Below are 15,632 nucleotides of genomic sequence, written 5' to 3'. Positions count from 1 at the left end.
CAAGGCCTAACAAAGAAGCCAGCACTGAATTGTTGTGAGTATTCATAAGGGGCCATCATGAAAGCTCTTTATAACTGTATACTACACCAAATATTCTTTGGCATTATTCAAGCAAGAGCCAGCATGGAGCAGAGGACCTAACTCAGACTCAGTAGGGTGGTCATTTGATCATGACAACAGTCTCAAGCTCAGTCCAGGAGACGCTACACTGTTCTTTTCCCCATCTCAAACAGCAAGTTCTTTCTGCTGAAACCACTTTTGCAGATAAGACAAAAGTTTTCAGACAACTCTGTTCAACCATAATGTATTTTGTATGCTCTCAAACTTAAAGCTAGAATTGGGAAGATAGCAGTAAGCACAAGAACTGAATTTAATTTGTGAGAACTTGAAGTAATTCTACCAGGAGCTATGGAGAGAGGAAAAAAAAAAAAGCTAGTAAAGCAGAAGAGATTTACTTTCGTTGTTTGTTGTTTGTTCTTTTTTTCGTTTGTTTTTTTTTTTTTTAATGAGAAATATGGCTCAATTTAGAACAACAGGTAGCTGCAGAAAGATAGAACAAAACTTCTTCTATACAGAAAATCTTCCAAAGTTATCTATTACAGAGATTCTTGCACTTCTCAAATCATCCAGAATTGACCAGTGGCAAACAAAGGACATTCTGAGCTGAATGCAGCTTTGGATCAAATCTAGTACTGGAATTCATGTTGCATCTCTCACCACTTCTCTTTTTAATATGGCTATGAATCTCACAGATTCACTTTCCCAGAGTTCTGTGGAAATACACTGTTTTCTGCTACATCACAAGTTTTGTAAAAAATACTACCATGATGAATGCTTTCATCAATATGGCACCATTTCATGCTAATATTTTCTCAGTAAAACAGTTTTCCATTTAGTTATTCAGGGGATTGTAGGGGAAAGAATATTTGGAGATCACCAAAACCTCAAAAGGCATGAAACATGCTTTGATAGCTGTTACATATTGTAGGCAAGACATGCCAAGATCTGCAAGAAAGTCCTTTTTTTTAAGATTCCCAAGACTGGGAGAGGCTTGGGGCCATTGACACTTTACTAATTCTGAGCATGTTCATAAAATGCTTAGGAATAGCAAATGTTATCAGTGGAACACATAGATTGTTCAGGATCCTACTGGTGACATGAGCCTTACTTCATAGATCTTCAAGAGACTGCAAAGGGTATAAAATCTTAATCTAGTCAAAAAGCTATCTTTTCATGCTACCACCAAAAAATAAGCACAGGATATTTTATTTTTTCTAAAATAGGTAAGTTTAGCAGCTGGTCCTACAAAGATGAAGCATGTAAACTATAGAAATCCTTTTATGTGTACGTGTAGGTATAGATTAGAGCTCGGTGTTATGTCAGTGAAGTCAATGACAGTACTCTCACTGGGTTCAGTGGGGTAGAAACTGATAGCAGAGATGCTTGTCTTTTTTCCTAAAGCATGAGCAAGAAATTAAGTTCAAACACCAAGCTATCTATTAGGCCAACGGTAAAGTGCCAAAGACATGAGGTGATATTTTCCAGTAGGTTTGAAGAGCGCAACAAGGGCAGAAATTGAAAATTGTTATGTTAAGAGAAATTAATTTAAGATTATTCAAACTGTTTATTCCCACTGTATTCAAAAATTGTCTAAAAATTAGTAATCCACAAACAGAAGTAAGGTGGCAAACTTTGCTGGCACTGTACCTATATGAGGGTTATGTATTTTGAGCAAAAAGATGTGTATACAAAGTTATACAAGCTATACAAGTTAACTTCAATTTCTATAGGAGTATTTGTAGTGTTTCAAGTACCAGTGATGTGTATCATGACGGTACTTGCTGCTTGTCCACTATTATGCGAATTACGTTCTAATCTTAAATGCTTGAGCGCTCTATAAGAATATCAAAATTAAATAATCAAAATTGTAAAGGCTAATCCATGAGGATGACTGACACTAATATAATACTATTTTTTTAAAACTTACCATATGCTCCTTTTAGAGAAGCAACAAGGTGGTGTGAAGAGAACTTTGGTATATGCATTGCTCATAAGTGCAATTTCAAAACGTCATGCAGGTTAGAAACCAAACAGCAAGTTAAAATAATTTTGGTTTCCAGTAATTATATACATATATATATAAAATATTATGCAGGGAAATGACCCGAATCTCAAGGACGAATGGAATAAAACCAAAATTTTGTGATCACAGTTCCTGACTAACAGTTTCTTCAGGGAAGGAACTGATTGATACTTGGACAAAAGAGATTACTCATTTCAACGTGCCTCCTGACATTTTCCAGATCCAGGTCAGAGAGAGAGCCAGGCTTGTAACACCTTGCCAAGAACACATCAGTATCTGTGTTACTCCGGTGACTAAACTGTCTGAATGCATAGAATCAGAGACTGACTCTATCTAAGCAGCAGAGGGGCCAGATAGCTGGGTGAGCTATCAAACAGCAGCAATAAAATAGATTTTTTTTTTAGTACTGAAGGGGAATATGCATCTGAAGAGCAGACTGAAGAGAGAGCTGTAAATAGGTTGCACGTGTAACAAATGAGATGGCCTGTGATCACAGCAGGCTGCAGATTCTTGCATTCTGCTATTCACCTTTCTTACAGAGAATGTCAAAGCATCTTATTTCAAAATAGCTTATGCCAACAATACCAATTAGGTGCAACCTTACAGTTTCTTACAGTGTTTCTTTACAACAGCTGAGTTCAATTCATATGCTTTCAAGTTGCATTTCAGGTATTTTTTTTAAATGTTTGTTGAAACCACCAAGACAAGCTACCAGAAACCATGAACTGACATTCTCAGAACAGTTACAGGAGCATATTGTGCACAGCCCAGTTTGAGTGCACTGTCCTGATCAGAAATGTAAGAACATTTAAGACTGCTGGTGTCTGGCTATTTAATCTTACAAATAAGTTTACCATAGACCACATGGGATGGGTCAAGCTTTCTGCTGCGGTGGCTGTATGTTGCCCAGCTGAGTACCTGCAACGCCATTACACAGCCAGTGGATTTGGCAGTCACTGTCTAAGATTTCCCAACATTCCTCTCTTATGAAATACTTGTCACCACCAAGTCAGAATGCTGAGCGACAACAGTTTCATTGCCACAGGCTGGGGCAATAGAACATGCTAGTTTCACTTTTCTTCTAACGAAATGTCAAAGTGGGGGATTTGGTAAAATCAAATATGTACTTTCTTAATGAAGGGTTTCAAAGAGGATTTGTAGAGACAGATGGAGAAGAGTTCCAAAAAGATGTGAATGATCATCTGGAAACAGCTGGTCCATAGCAAATAAATCATCAGGGTGAAAAAGGTAAATGCTGTCAAGCTGCAGTGAAATAGGAGAATCACAAAGTACATCAACAAGGGCTATAAAATGTGTGTTCAACCTTGTGCCAAACAGAGAAAGGTCTCCAGATGCAGGAAACTAAGCCCACTGCTGAATCAAAACATCAAAACAACTGTAAAACGAACATAAGCAGGAGTTTGTTTCAATCTAGGAAAAGAATCAGTATACATTAGTAAAAGAATAAAATGCATCATTAATAGATTTATGTTGCAGATCTAAAATGAAACAACAAATGCATGTGTCTCTGAGATCTTCTAAACTCATGTTTTAGTAAAACATGCGATAGTTTGCTTAGTGCTAAAATATTTTCTGGTGTCATTGCATCCTAGACCAAATTAGAATCAAAGAATCTTGCTAATTAATGTTTATTTTTTTCTCTTAGATGTCATCTCTTTCTTCTACTTTACCTGAAGTGCACTACCACTACTTAGGAAAAAGAGCATTTAAACTCTCTGCAAGAACAGGGTAATAGGGAAGAGAACAAGTAAGATTTATTAGACAAACAGATATGTTGTTCCTTTCATGTATTGGTTAGTTTAAAACAAGAATTAAAAAATACCTAAATTACTATTAAAAAACAGAAAAACAAAACCTCCCCCTTTCCTCTCAGCATCTCTGTCATCAGAAATTTGGCAGTAGTGCACATCCAAAGCTTTTCTCAAATGATGTCACTCATTTTTACATTGTTCCATCTGTTTTACTGTAAAATACTAGACATTTACGTATTTACTGTGTATGTATTTCTTTTAAAATGTGTAAGTCTTATGTAAATGGATATAAATATGATTTTTTAAAAATAAAATCTATGGTACATGGGTCTCAGTGCAAACATTTGACAATACAGTGTCAATAATACTGTTTGTATCTTTCCATTCCACCATTTTTACAGTTTTTGGATTGTAACAGTCAAATGAATATGTTTAGCAGAGTTAGAAGCTTCAACATGTTCCTACTGAGAAAATCTGTCAATATTTAAAGCTGAACACCTGCCTCTGATGATGTATAATAGAATGACATAACCTGGAACTGGAGCCAAAATGGACCTCTAAAGACAAAATGAAAATGTCAAATATCTGTAGAGAAGCTCCATGATGGCTCACTTCTTAAAAACAAACAAATAAACCCAGAAGAACTGTTTACAAGAAAAGAAAAAAAAAAAGCAATTTAATAAAACATGATTTATACAAAAAATAAAAACTTTCTTCTATGTTACCTGCGGACCAAGAAGAATCTTGCTTTACCAAGAGCCACCTTTTCGTTCCAGGATCTTCAGACACCAGCCAGCATTGGAAAATTAGTATTTGCATAAAATCAGATTCTCGTTTCCAGATATATTTGACAAAGAAAATGAAAGAAAAGAGAAGCCAACCCCCACCATTTCTTCATTATAACAGGGCATTAGACAGGCTCCTGTCTAACATTACGCTTTTAGCCAAGACGGCCTTGCTGAGACTTCACAGAAGTCAGTTTTATCAGAGGAAATAACTGAAAGACAGAGTGATTAATATATAGTGTATAAAAGTTTAGAAGAGCAACTATTACCTGCTGTGGCTTTATTTGGTGGTGTTATTGTTGTTTATTCTTTGTTTAAATGGGAAGTTTCAAAGTAAGACCTACTTAATAGTCATTTACCTATTTGCTATTTTTCTGCTGCTTGATCTTAGCTCAAGACCTGTCTTTTAGTTATTTCTTTCAGCAGTTTGAGCTGCAATGTTTGCACGTACATAAACATTTGTTTTGTCTATTTTCATTTGGCAAACTTCAGTCAATCAGATGGTGAAAGATTTTTCTCCCCCAATGTCAATAAAAAAAAGAATTCAGTGCTATTTGTGTTGATAAGTCTATTAAGCTTGGTATGTAGTAGCATTAAAACAGATGAATGCCCATAGCTAAGCACAAGCACATTTTGCCACAAACAGGTGAGTTACGATGGATTTACTGGTCAGAAACTGCCACGAGAGGGAGCACCGAACTAGCTGATGGGTGCGACAGGACGGCTTTGGGTTAGCACACAGCTGTATGAACACGGCTCTTCTGCGTACAGTTCCTTGGGCTTAACCGACATCGTTGCCGATGTTCCTTCTTCTCCTCCCTCGACCTCCTTTTGGATTATTTGAGTCCAGAATGTCACGAAGTAAAGAAATGCAAACATCATTTTCAGTGGCTGCAGTATCAATTGAATGCACTTCCCCTTGTAAACGCCAGCTCCTATTTTACAGAATCTCTTTTTCAGCCTGCGTTGTCACACCTCACGCTCACGTTCAGGGGGCAGAGGGGAATGAGGTGTGTTGGGGAAGAGAATGAGCAATATCTTGCCACCAAAACTGCAGGTATCCTGCCTTAGGAGTACATTACCCTCAAATTGTTTATTTCCACAGTGAAGAAAACAGATCAGAAAAATTAAAAATATATTTTTAAAAAGAGTATTATCATGACTTCAGTTTTGATCTAAGGCTGATATAGACAAATCTTCTAGTACGTCCCCATCTCCCCTATACAAGCTGAAACTCTCGTCAGCTAGAAATTGTGGTTATGCTAAATGTTATGCTAAACGTTGGCTCTGACCCTTTCAAGACACTGTGATGAATTATTACACCAACTCTTCCAGTCAAGATTCAATAACTCCCTGACCATTCAAATCTACTCGCTTGCCTCTCTCTAAAAACAAAATTAAGAAAATCAGTGCTCTCCTATCACTGGTTAAATGGGCTTATTCTTCCTTGATGGGATAACCAGGTTGCTGGGCAGCACTAGCACTGTGCATAAGAATGACTACTCCTTCTCCCTTTCTCCAGCTGGGCACAAAGCTAAAGCTGTAGACAAAGCATTCTGCAATCACAGCTCCTCAGCAAAAGGCTCCTCTGGAAAACAAAAGCAATGTCCATGAAACAACTATTTTTCCATGCTGTACTGCTTCAAGAAGGTGGCTTTTTTTGTCTGGGTTTTATGAATGCTGATGAATGAGACATTTGGCATTTCTGGAATGTACCAGTACAAGGGCAGTAGCAGAGTGTGTACACTTGACCGCTCTGCCTCTCTCATATCCCAGTCTTGATCTTAAATAATTCCTTCCAAAACAGAAAGAAAAAAAAAAAAAAAAAAAAAAAAGAAAAGAAAAGGAAAGAAAAAGGAAAAAAAGAAAAAAAGCAGCTCAGGCTTCCTCAGAAAGCAGAAATAAGTTATTACAAACATTTGTCATGGATAGACTTTAAGAATGCTAACTTTTCAAGGTTTTCACAAACAGTTCAGATGACAGGTAATTGTTTCTTGTCAATATTAATATGAGCAAATAGTCCCTCAGAAAGGTAAGTGCCTAAATATCCATTACAAAATTTTTTTTGTCTTTTAAAGTCTGATATTAATTCTCTCTTCCTTAAAATATAGCCCCAAACTAGAAAACAGGCTACCTTTCCTTACAAATGGAGAAACTGGTGTAGGAACATGAGATGTCATTGGGAAAACTGTACAAGACCTAGGAAATTAATCCTCCTCTCCTACATCCTGTTGCAGTATCTTTACTAGAGGGCTTGTGCGCTGATTAGTTTCCCTCCACTGCTTCTGCAATTAAAACATGATGGCTGCAGCCACGCTAACTACACCGAACATACACAACTTAATGTCTCAGCTTTCATTGTACAAAGAAAGCGATGGCCATGCACGTCGTGAATGCGCCAGTTTTTCTGTGAAAATTGTAGTTTCTCACTGATTTAAAATACCCATGAGTGACAACTCCCATGATTGCTCTCTTGCCCTGTAGCTGTTCAGCACAGGCTGCTTAGTTGTAGCATTATGAAACCGAAAAATACTCAGCACTCTCTGCAAGGCACTCCATTATTTGGCATGGGCCTCCTATTAAAGCTTTGGTATTTGGATAATCTATCCAGAAGAAAACAGTATCTTCAACTAACTGCAACTTATGTAAGTATTTCAAGAAAGTTATCAGGACATCTCTGAGGAGCAAAATTCCTCCCACATATAAATCACTAACATGTATAGTTAGCTTATCTACCATAAAGCATCATTAGCCTTTACTCAGTCTTTAAATGCTTTAACTCCCTGTTCAGGTTGCGATTTTCAACTAAATCAAAGAGCTGAGCAGGGCGGCTACCTTATAGAATCGCAGAACTGTTTAGGTTGGAAAAGACTTTTAAGATCATCAAGTCTAGCTGTAAACTTAGCACTGCCAAGTCCACCACTAAACCATGTCCCTAAGCACCATGTCCACACATGCAATTATTTCGGAAAAAACAAGTACAGCACAGACTGAAACTAGGCTGTTTTATTAGATGACTGTATGACCTGGTTCAAGACAGCTGGCTCAGCTACATGCAGTCCCCAGTGAAAAAACACATGGACTTTTTAATTATTTCCTATAGCACTGGTAGAGCTCATTGACTCTACAAAAAGGTCACAGGCACAAGGCAACATCAGGGTATGGCTCACGTTAATCAGCACCTCTGTACCACCTTTTAGCTCCTACATCAATCTGCTGATTTATTTTACCACTTAGCAGTGCTGCCATCCTTACTTCTACCCAAGAGGAGGTAATAGTATTTCTGGACTCTTTTGAGGACACACTGCATTAGCAAAATATGTCATGACTTAACTTCTACCTTAGCTTAGCCTAAGTACAGAATCTGTCTTTTATACAATATAATCTGAACTGCATATTGCTTACTGTTTCTTCCTCTAGAAAGCATTGCTGAGTTTGAGTAGCTTCTCTGCTTTTAAACTTTTCTGTGAACATGTATTTTTAAGAGGAATTTTATACTTATTGTTCAGTTAAAACCCTGCAGCTTGAGAAGTAATGCATTTAGAGAGCGTATCCTCCAACCCCCAGTTTGTTGAGAATCCTGTAAGTATTTTGAAACGGACTATAAAGTCAAGAATGGGCTACCTGGTAGCTTTATTTGCTAAATTTCTTGGTTATCTCAGCGAGCCTGAAACATCCAATTATGTCAGCAAAAGCAGATTCTGGTTATACTTATCATAAGTGATACAAACTATAACAATAAAATTACCAGAAAATGCAAAGAGTAAATGCCTGCCTTTATTTAAAAAACACAGGTTTTATTGAATATTATTATGGACAAATCAAGATGTTCATAGATTTTAAAGCCAGAAGTGATCTATCATTCTGCAAAAAAGACATTTCAGAAACTTACTGAGTAAAAAAATTAGAGGAATCTAATTTATAGCAGAAAGACTTAGGAAAAAAAAACAAACAGTGGAATCAATAAAACTAATTTAAAAATTTTAAAATTTATAAAAATTTAAAAGACATAAAGGCTTACAATTTACAAGTGAGGACAACTTACGTCTGCAATAATTTTCACATTAGAATTCCTATTGATTGCTCTCCTCAGTTCATGACTTACCTTATGTAAGCTGTTTAGCCAAATTCAAGTTACTGGTCACAAGGTACAATACTGGATTGAAATGCAAGGTTACATGACATCATATGAAATAATCCAGTCGCTCCTTCCCTTTAAGGCTATATAAATGTATGAATTCTGTTTGCAATTCTTAGCAATCTTAATATCCACTATATAATGACAACATTCAGAGACTTTATTATGTGTCATTGGCTCTGACGATATGGTAAAGAACACAGTAACGTTACTGAAGTAAAAAAAATTAGTCCCAAATGATTACCAGTTTTATAATGTGGACTTTCCTAACAGAAAGTCTCTTCGTATACTTCAGTAACTGACACATTTGTTAGCAACCTATTATCCCATTTTATTTTTCTTTAACACTTCTTCAATGTGTTTAAACACAGTAGCATCTTCAATGGTCGGTGTTATCTAAAAAGGAAGAATACACAGAAGCATGTGATAGTAGATGGCTGTTCTTCAACAGTGAGACAGAATTTAATCCAGAAAATCTTCTAAATCCAGCCTTCAAAACCAATCAAGAAAAAAGTATCCGGAAAGCTCTGGAACATGAAATTTGGGTAAGAAACAGTAGAAATAAACCAGAACGTACTACCTGGTGTCATAGACCAGTTGCAGAATGGTCTAGAGAATCAAAACCATGATGATGTGTCTTTGGCTGTGCATGAGTGCTTAATTCATTAAAGTGTACATTTCCAACTTACCTTATATGGCTTTCCACTGACAAGTGCAGAAAGAGCTGAACGTGGTATCTTGCCAGAGCGTGTTTTTGGGAGCTGTTTCACAAACACTCCCTTCTGGAAAGCTGCTACTGGACCAATGCTTGTTCTAACTCGCTCAACAATCTCTTCCAAAATCTCCTCCTCTTCTGTCTTTACACCTAGTAAAGAAGTGCATATCCTTTAACCTTTCTGGGACTTCGCAATCTTAGTAACATGAGTAGCAGCGAGCTCTCACCTTCTCTCAGTACACACAGCGCAAACGGAACGTGTCCTTTTAACGGATCCTCCTGGCCCACAACAGCACAGTCTGCCACAGCGTGATGGAAGAGAACACACTGAGGGACAGAAAACAAAACTAAACTGAACTAATAATAACTGAACATTTCAGTTAAAAAATTCCATAGGCACGGACATAAAAAATAGATTTATTTCTTACATTTTGACAGGAAAAAGTATTTAGTCAGTACACCTCAGGATTCCAATTACACATGTTGCAGATGCACATGTGTGTATACTTTCATACACACTTATGTATAGTTTTCAAACAAACGTAAGAAATAAAAGCTGTGGCAGCACAAGACACAGAACAAAGCAAAGGTGATTTCCTTACAGCTTTGGGAAAGTATCACATCTTTGTTTTTGTTAGTGAGATCCTTGCTGGAACAAATAACATTAGTCTAATGTTACAAATAACGTGGAATTAAGTGTGGGGGGTAAGGACCAAAACCACAGAAGGACTCCTACTACAGGGGTGTAAAGTCATATCAGTTCATTCTCCCTGACTCCCGTCTTTTTCATTCTTTGCTGCACAAAGGCATAGTTTCAACCAAAGCCAAATACAGGCTCAACCTCAGCTTGAAGCCAGCCTAGTTCAGCTCACTCTCTTGGAAACATTAAGTCTCAGCCTCCTTAGACCAAAAAGGGAATAAAACAAGAGTCTCCTCCTTCCTACTACACGCTTACACAATTATACAAGTAAGGGACAATAGCAGTAACATCTTAAACTCTCTTTTAGGAAAAAAAGTGAGAGATTCTCTTTTCTTTCCAATTAGCCAGCTGAAGGTTCTCACTTCCAGGAAAAAAGTCACCAGGATGTCTCAGTACATACTGAGAAGTGTGTCACTAAGTCTGGGACAAAGTTGGACTCAAGATAACAGCAGTTGTGAATCCACTTCTAAAGCAACTGGCTCTTTTCATGTAGTTATCAGTGTCCCCTGGGGCATCCTGGTGTCAACAGCACTTTCAACACATCCTCTGTACTCAACCACAAAGAGGACCTAACACAACACAAACCCTACACAAATGCCACCCAGAGGTCACATAAAGTGACTGCGCTTATTAATTTATTTGTGCATACAAGGACTATATGTTTGCCAATAACAGATCTTCACATACTGTGTTGTCAAAATCAAAGGCAATGGGATGACTGAAAGGAAGACTAACTAAAAGAAGTTTTAAGAATAAAGGCTTTTTTTTTTTTTTTTTAGTAGGAACATGAAATTTGCATTGGCTACTCACACAACGGTGTGAGCATGAGGAAGAAGACAGGAAAGGTAAAGAGAAGAGAGAAGAAAAAAAGCCTGAAAGAAGGAAAAGCTGAATCACTGCTCTTCCAATTACAAAAGGAAGGCTCTTGTGTGACCTGGTTTTGAAACCAATGGTGGAAGGAACAATTCGAAGGGTCTCCCATAATCCATCCTATATGCAGATCTGACCATCCTTAAGATTCGTAGTCAACCCAGGAAGAAGAAACTGGCTCTCTGTGGCATGGTCACTACAACACAGACCGAGTAGCTTTTAGCAAAATAAATCTGCACAAAGTGTTTGCTGCATATTTTGTTCAACAGAAGCTATACTCACTTCACAAACTACAATCCCAGAAATGTCACATGCTACAAAAAAGCAAGTGAGAAATACTTAGCATGATATTAGAAGCATGCTCTATCAAAGCACAAAAGCACAACCATTTATACACACCTTTTGAAACTGTAGATTTTTCACAGTAATGAAACAGGATGTGCACAAGCCGTATTTAGAACAGCAAATGCAACAGCCTGTTAGTTCTGGCTGGGCTCATCCCAGAACTAGAAGGACAGAAGAGTGTGATGCAAAAATGCTGAAGCTAAATATACACAAGGGCGTTTGAATTCAGATGCAGTCTACTTTGTCCAGAATTCATTGTATCCAAACTGAAAAATCATACAGGAATGAATCTTGTGCAACTCCAAATCTCCATGGTATTTCAATGCATCACACACACCCATGAGCTTCAGTCACTTCTAGTCCAGAGCCTCAATAATGCCCTCCATTTCCTTCTATAAATACCCGTTCTTTCCTGCTCTGACTTCTCAACTCCAACCACAGCAACTTGCTTGCAATAGGAGAAAAAATAAAAAAAGGAAAAAGTATTGAATTATGGAAAAGTAGACTAGTGAAGTCTACAACTAGAGGAACTGTGCTTTCCATTAAAACATAGGAAGAAAAGCCTGCAGCAATCTGACATTACCGTCCATACCATAATTACCTATAAGGCATCAACAGGACCCTTACGGTGGAGATTTACGTGTTGCCAGCTTGTTTTGTAGTAGCTTGTTTGTGTCATTCCAGTCTGTCAATTGTTCATCAAATTCTTACATTAAGCTGGAATGTTCCAATCACTGTAATATATTTCTTTACCAGTCTATCCAAAATCTTATCAACATGCCTTTGACTTTGGGAGAGCTAATTTCAAATGACCAAAAGTGTAAATACTAATTTAAAAATTATCAAACTTTGTAAGACAGCTGAAAAGAAGAACAGAAAACAGATTCAGCACTAGACATTTAAAAATTGTTTAAAAGTAAGAAAAATCTCAAGAAAGTGTAACATCATTCCTAGAATGATCACTGGGCACAATGATGGACATCTAATGTGGCAGCAGACAGAAACTCCACCGTCAGGAAGGGAATTTCTCATGCTAAATTCCACAATTTCAAGTCTGTTGCCTCAGATGGGCAAGATTTGATTTGGGCTTTTTCAGAAAGAGGCCAGGCAAGCAGGGACACCACAGATGTACAGACAAAAGAGAGGGATGGAACACCACAAGCTGAGGCTACCATAATGGCTAACACTCACTGATTGGCAAGGTACACAGTAACACCTACACCACTGCAGTGAAAATAGAGTCCCAATGACACTAATAGATACCTTAGACAAAGAAATTAATTGTTTTAAAAATAATGTAGCTGAAATTCTTAGTCAAAGCACTAAGGAAAAACTCGTTAAGCTTGTAATGCAGCTATAATGTAAATGCAGAGCATATACTTGCTCAACAAGGTGACTGCCGCTTAATTAGATGGCAACTCAACGAACCTCTAATTCTGTATTTACTGATCTTACTGAAGAGCTAATTGTGGTCTTGTTAATGCTTTCCTGTTTAACTAGCAATTTGCTGTGCATGCATTAACACCACTATTGGTTCTTAGCTTTGTTCAAAAGGTGAATAGAAAAGCTTCTAGAATTTCGTAGTGATGAAACATTTTCAGTTTCTAGGGGAAAGACCTAACTAGCAGGGAGAAAAACAGAGATACTGAGCTTAGGACAATGGATACAAAGGTAATACAGTTGAGGAGGTGATTCAATTCATCATTTGTTATACTAGCTTCAGATTCAGCCTGAAGCGAAGAAACAATGCCCAGCTCAGCCCTTGAGCAGCAGAGCACTGAGGGGTGGGGATGACATTCCCTGTGGCGCTTTAGTAGAGCAACACAAATATACGACTTCAAAGGGAAAGAGTTTTAAGTGGACTGAACGCCACTTTTATGGCTTCATAGACCCAAGTCAGAGCAGCGGCTGGTTCAGTTCCCTGGCTGACCGATTCTCGGAAGATTACCTATGCTTATCTGAATTTGTTCATTTCTGTGCAATTACGATTTCTGCTATCCTAAGTTTTCTAGCCTTTAAAAAAATAGTCACTAGACTAATACACATTATAAAGCAAAAAATGACTCACAGATTACTTTGTGATTCAGTGAACGGTTAAATTCAGAGTTCTTAAAAGTGTATTTTTCCCTTGTACATGCCCAGCACACCTTTTCCTGTACTCCCTGAATAAGCAATTGATATGTCATCAGGGAAATCTGTAACTGGCAATCAATCACAGTGGTTCCCGAGAGGTGAGTGAACAATGATAGGAAATTCAGATACTATTATGAACTACACTATTGTCAACTTTTTGAGTTGCATGGGTATTACGTTAATGACTTTCAATTTAACAGCAGGGTTTTTTTACAGAAATTTTCATTGTTCATTTAGCACTGCTCATAACAATAAGAGACAAAACAACTCTCAAGAAACCGTGAAGGAAACTCTTCAAATAAAGAAAAAGCACTGAATGTGAGTCTATGTGAAAAGAATTCAGCCAACACCAAGTGCTTTAAAAACAAAACTAACAACTGTACTTGAGCAATAAAAGTTTCTACTCCTAAGTAACTACAGTAGTCGGTGAAACTACTTGGCACACTGACCCTACATTATCTTAATGTATTCCCAAATAAATACATTATCAGAGCTTAGAGGAATGCTTCCCATGCAACCATATTGCCCCTTAACTCCACCTTCAAATGTCGTATGACATCTGTATTATCAATTCCATGGTACAAACTGCATATTCTTGACTAAATTTATTATGGTCTTGGAAAGCACCTTAATAGGAATGACCTAAAACAACTCATGTTTTGGTTAAAAGTACCAATGGAAATGTGATCAAATAAAAGCAGACAGAAAACGAGATATTTTGTGAGATTTTCAGTCTCAGCTTTCTTCATTCATCTTTCACTCTTCTATTTTACTGTCAGGCAATGCTCACCTCTTCAATCGCGCCTGCTGAAATTCTGTGTCCAGCGACATTGATCACATCATCAGCTCGAGACAGGACATATAAATAGCCATCTTCATCCATATAACCTGCATCCATAGTATCATAATATCCCTAAACACAACACAACCAAAAATAAACTCAGAAATAGTACTAGGAACACCCATTCATTTCCTTTGAAACCAATAAATAAAACTGATTGTTTCAAATTAATTACATTTTTCATGCCTGAAAGATTTAATTCTGTAATATTTTTCACCATTCTTACGTCATAATATACCATGTAGCTCCCTTTCCAGAAAGGTTTTGTAGTCTTTGTTAAAAGAATACATAAACTTGGATTTTTTCCAACTCTGCTTTCTTTGATCCCTGACAGCTTGGAGTTGGATGCTGCCTGAATCTGCACAAGGAGAATGGAATTGTTACAATACAATGACAGTTGTCAAATTGCCCCTAAAGATACCCGTGTTTGCTGGATTCAAACATATACCATCATTATGATGTGAGTGCACACAAAAAATAATTTGCCTGATCAATTCACTCATCTACTTTTATTGAACCGAACCTTCATTTTGGACATTCACATAGGACCAACCTATCTATTTCTACAAGGAAAGGAGGAAGACAGTCCTTGGATAGTTCATCTGACAAGGAAACATAACATAATTCAGTAGGGAGCCTCCAATGTATCTACATGCACAGTGGGCAAGTGCATATTTTGGACTGATACTAAGTTAGAATGACTACATGTCAACAGCAGTAGTATATTTGAAGCTATGCTAATCTAAGGTTGCAAAGTTTATATCTTTTATTAGATTAAATGACAGAAACTGACTTTTATGTTCAGAAGCTTTGGGTTTACTGCTTCTGTTTCAGATCTTGAAAAAAACAAAACAAAACAGCGTGCCCAAAAGCTTGAAGTATGTATGAAGAAAGTTTTACCTTGAAATGTTTTTAATTCTGTATCACATACATCAAAGATCTCCCATTAAAATAAGAAATTAATTTTGTATGTTATCCAGTTTAAATCTAATATCATTAAGTTCTGCAGGATTACCAGAAGTTTATATGATTTTGTAATTCTTACTGGAAATTTTTGGAAATATAACTTCTGGAACATTTCCTGATTTTCCCAAAGACCTGAGAATGCTCCAGGAGGCAAAGGCAACCTTAAATTAAAACAAGCAGAGTGAAGTAGTTAGAAACACAGATAATAAGTACAACTCATGCTTTCCATTCATACCTTATATTCAGATAAATAATCATTGGCTATAGAATCAGAAACAAGTTCT

General features: G+C 37.1%; 1 protein-coding gene across 1 annotated transcript in view; it reads right to left on the bottom strand.

The window, feature by feature from the left end:
* Positions 1 to 9,099: 9,099 nt before the first annotated feature.
* The window catches only part of ACSS3 (acyl-CoA synthetase short chain family member 3), a 93,146-nt gene continuing 86,613 nt past the window's right edge, over positions 9,100 to 15,632 (bottom strand). Inside the window, exons 12-16 of the mRNA XM_086610363.1 lie at positions 15,428 to 15,509; positions 14,332 to 14,454; positions 9,721 to 9,820; positions 9,468 to 9,643; positions 9,100 to 9,174 (exon numbers count right to left, since the gene is read on the bottom strand). Coding sequence (XP_086466489.1) covers positions 9,100 to 9,174; positions 9,468 to 9,643; positions 9,721 to 9,820; positions 14,332 to 14,454; positions 15,428 to 15,509 — 556 coding nt within the window. The remainder of the gene's footprint in view (positions 9,175 to 9,467; positions 9,644 to 9,720; positions 9,821 to 14,331; positions 14,455 to 15,427; positions 15,510 to 15,632) is intronic.

The sequence above is a fragment of the Tauraco erythrolophus genome, chromosome 4, assembly GCF_009769465.1.
Source record: "Tauraco erythrolophus isolate bTauEry1 chromosome 4, bTauEry1.pri, whole genome shotgun sequence".
In the NCBI taxonomy this organism is placed as follows: Eukaryota; Metazoa; Chordata; class Aves; order Musophagiformes; family Musophagidae; genus Tauraco; species Tauraco erythrolophus.
This window is presented reverse-complemented; position numbering and strand designations above follow the sequence as displayed.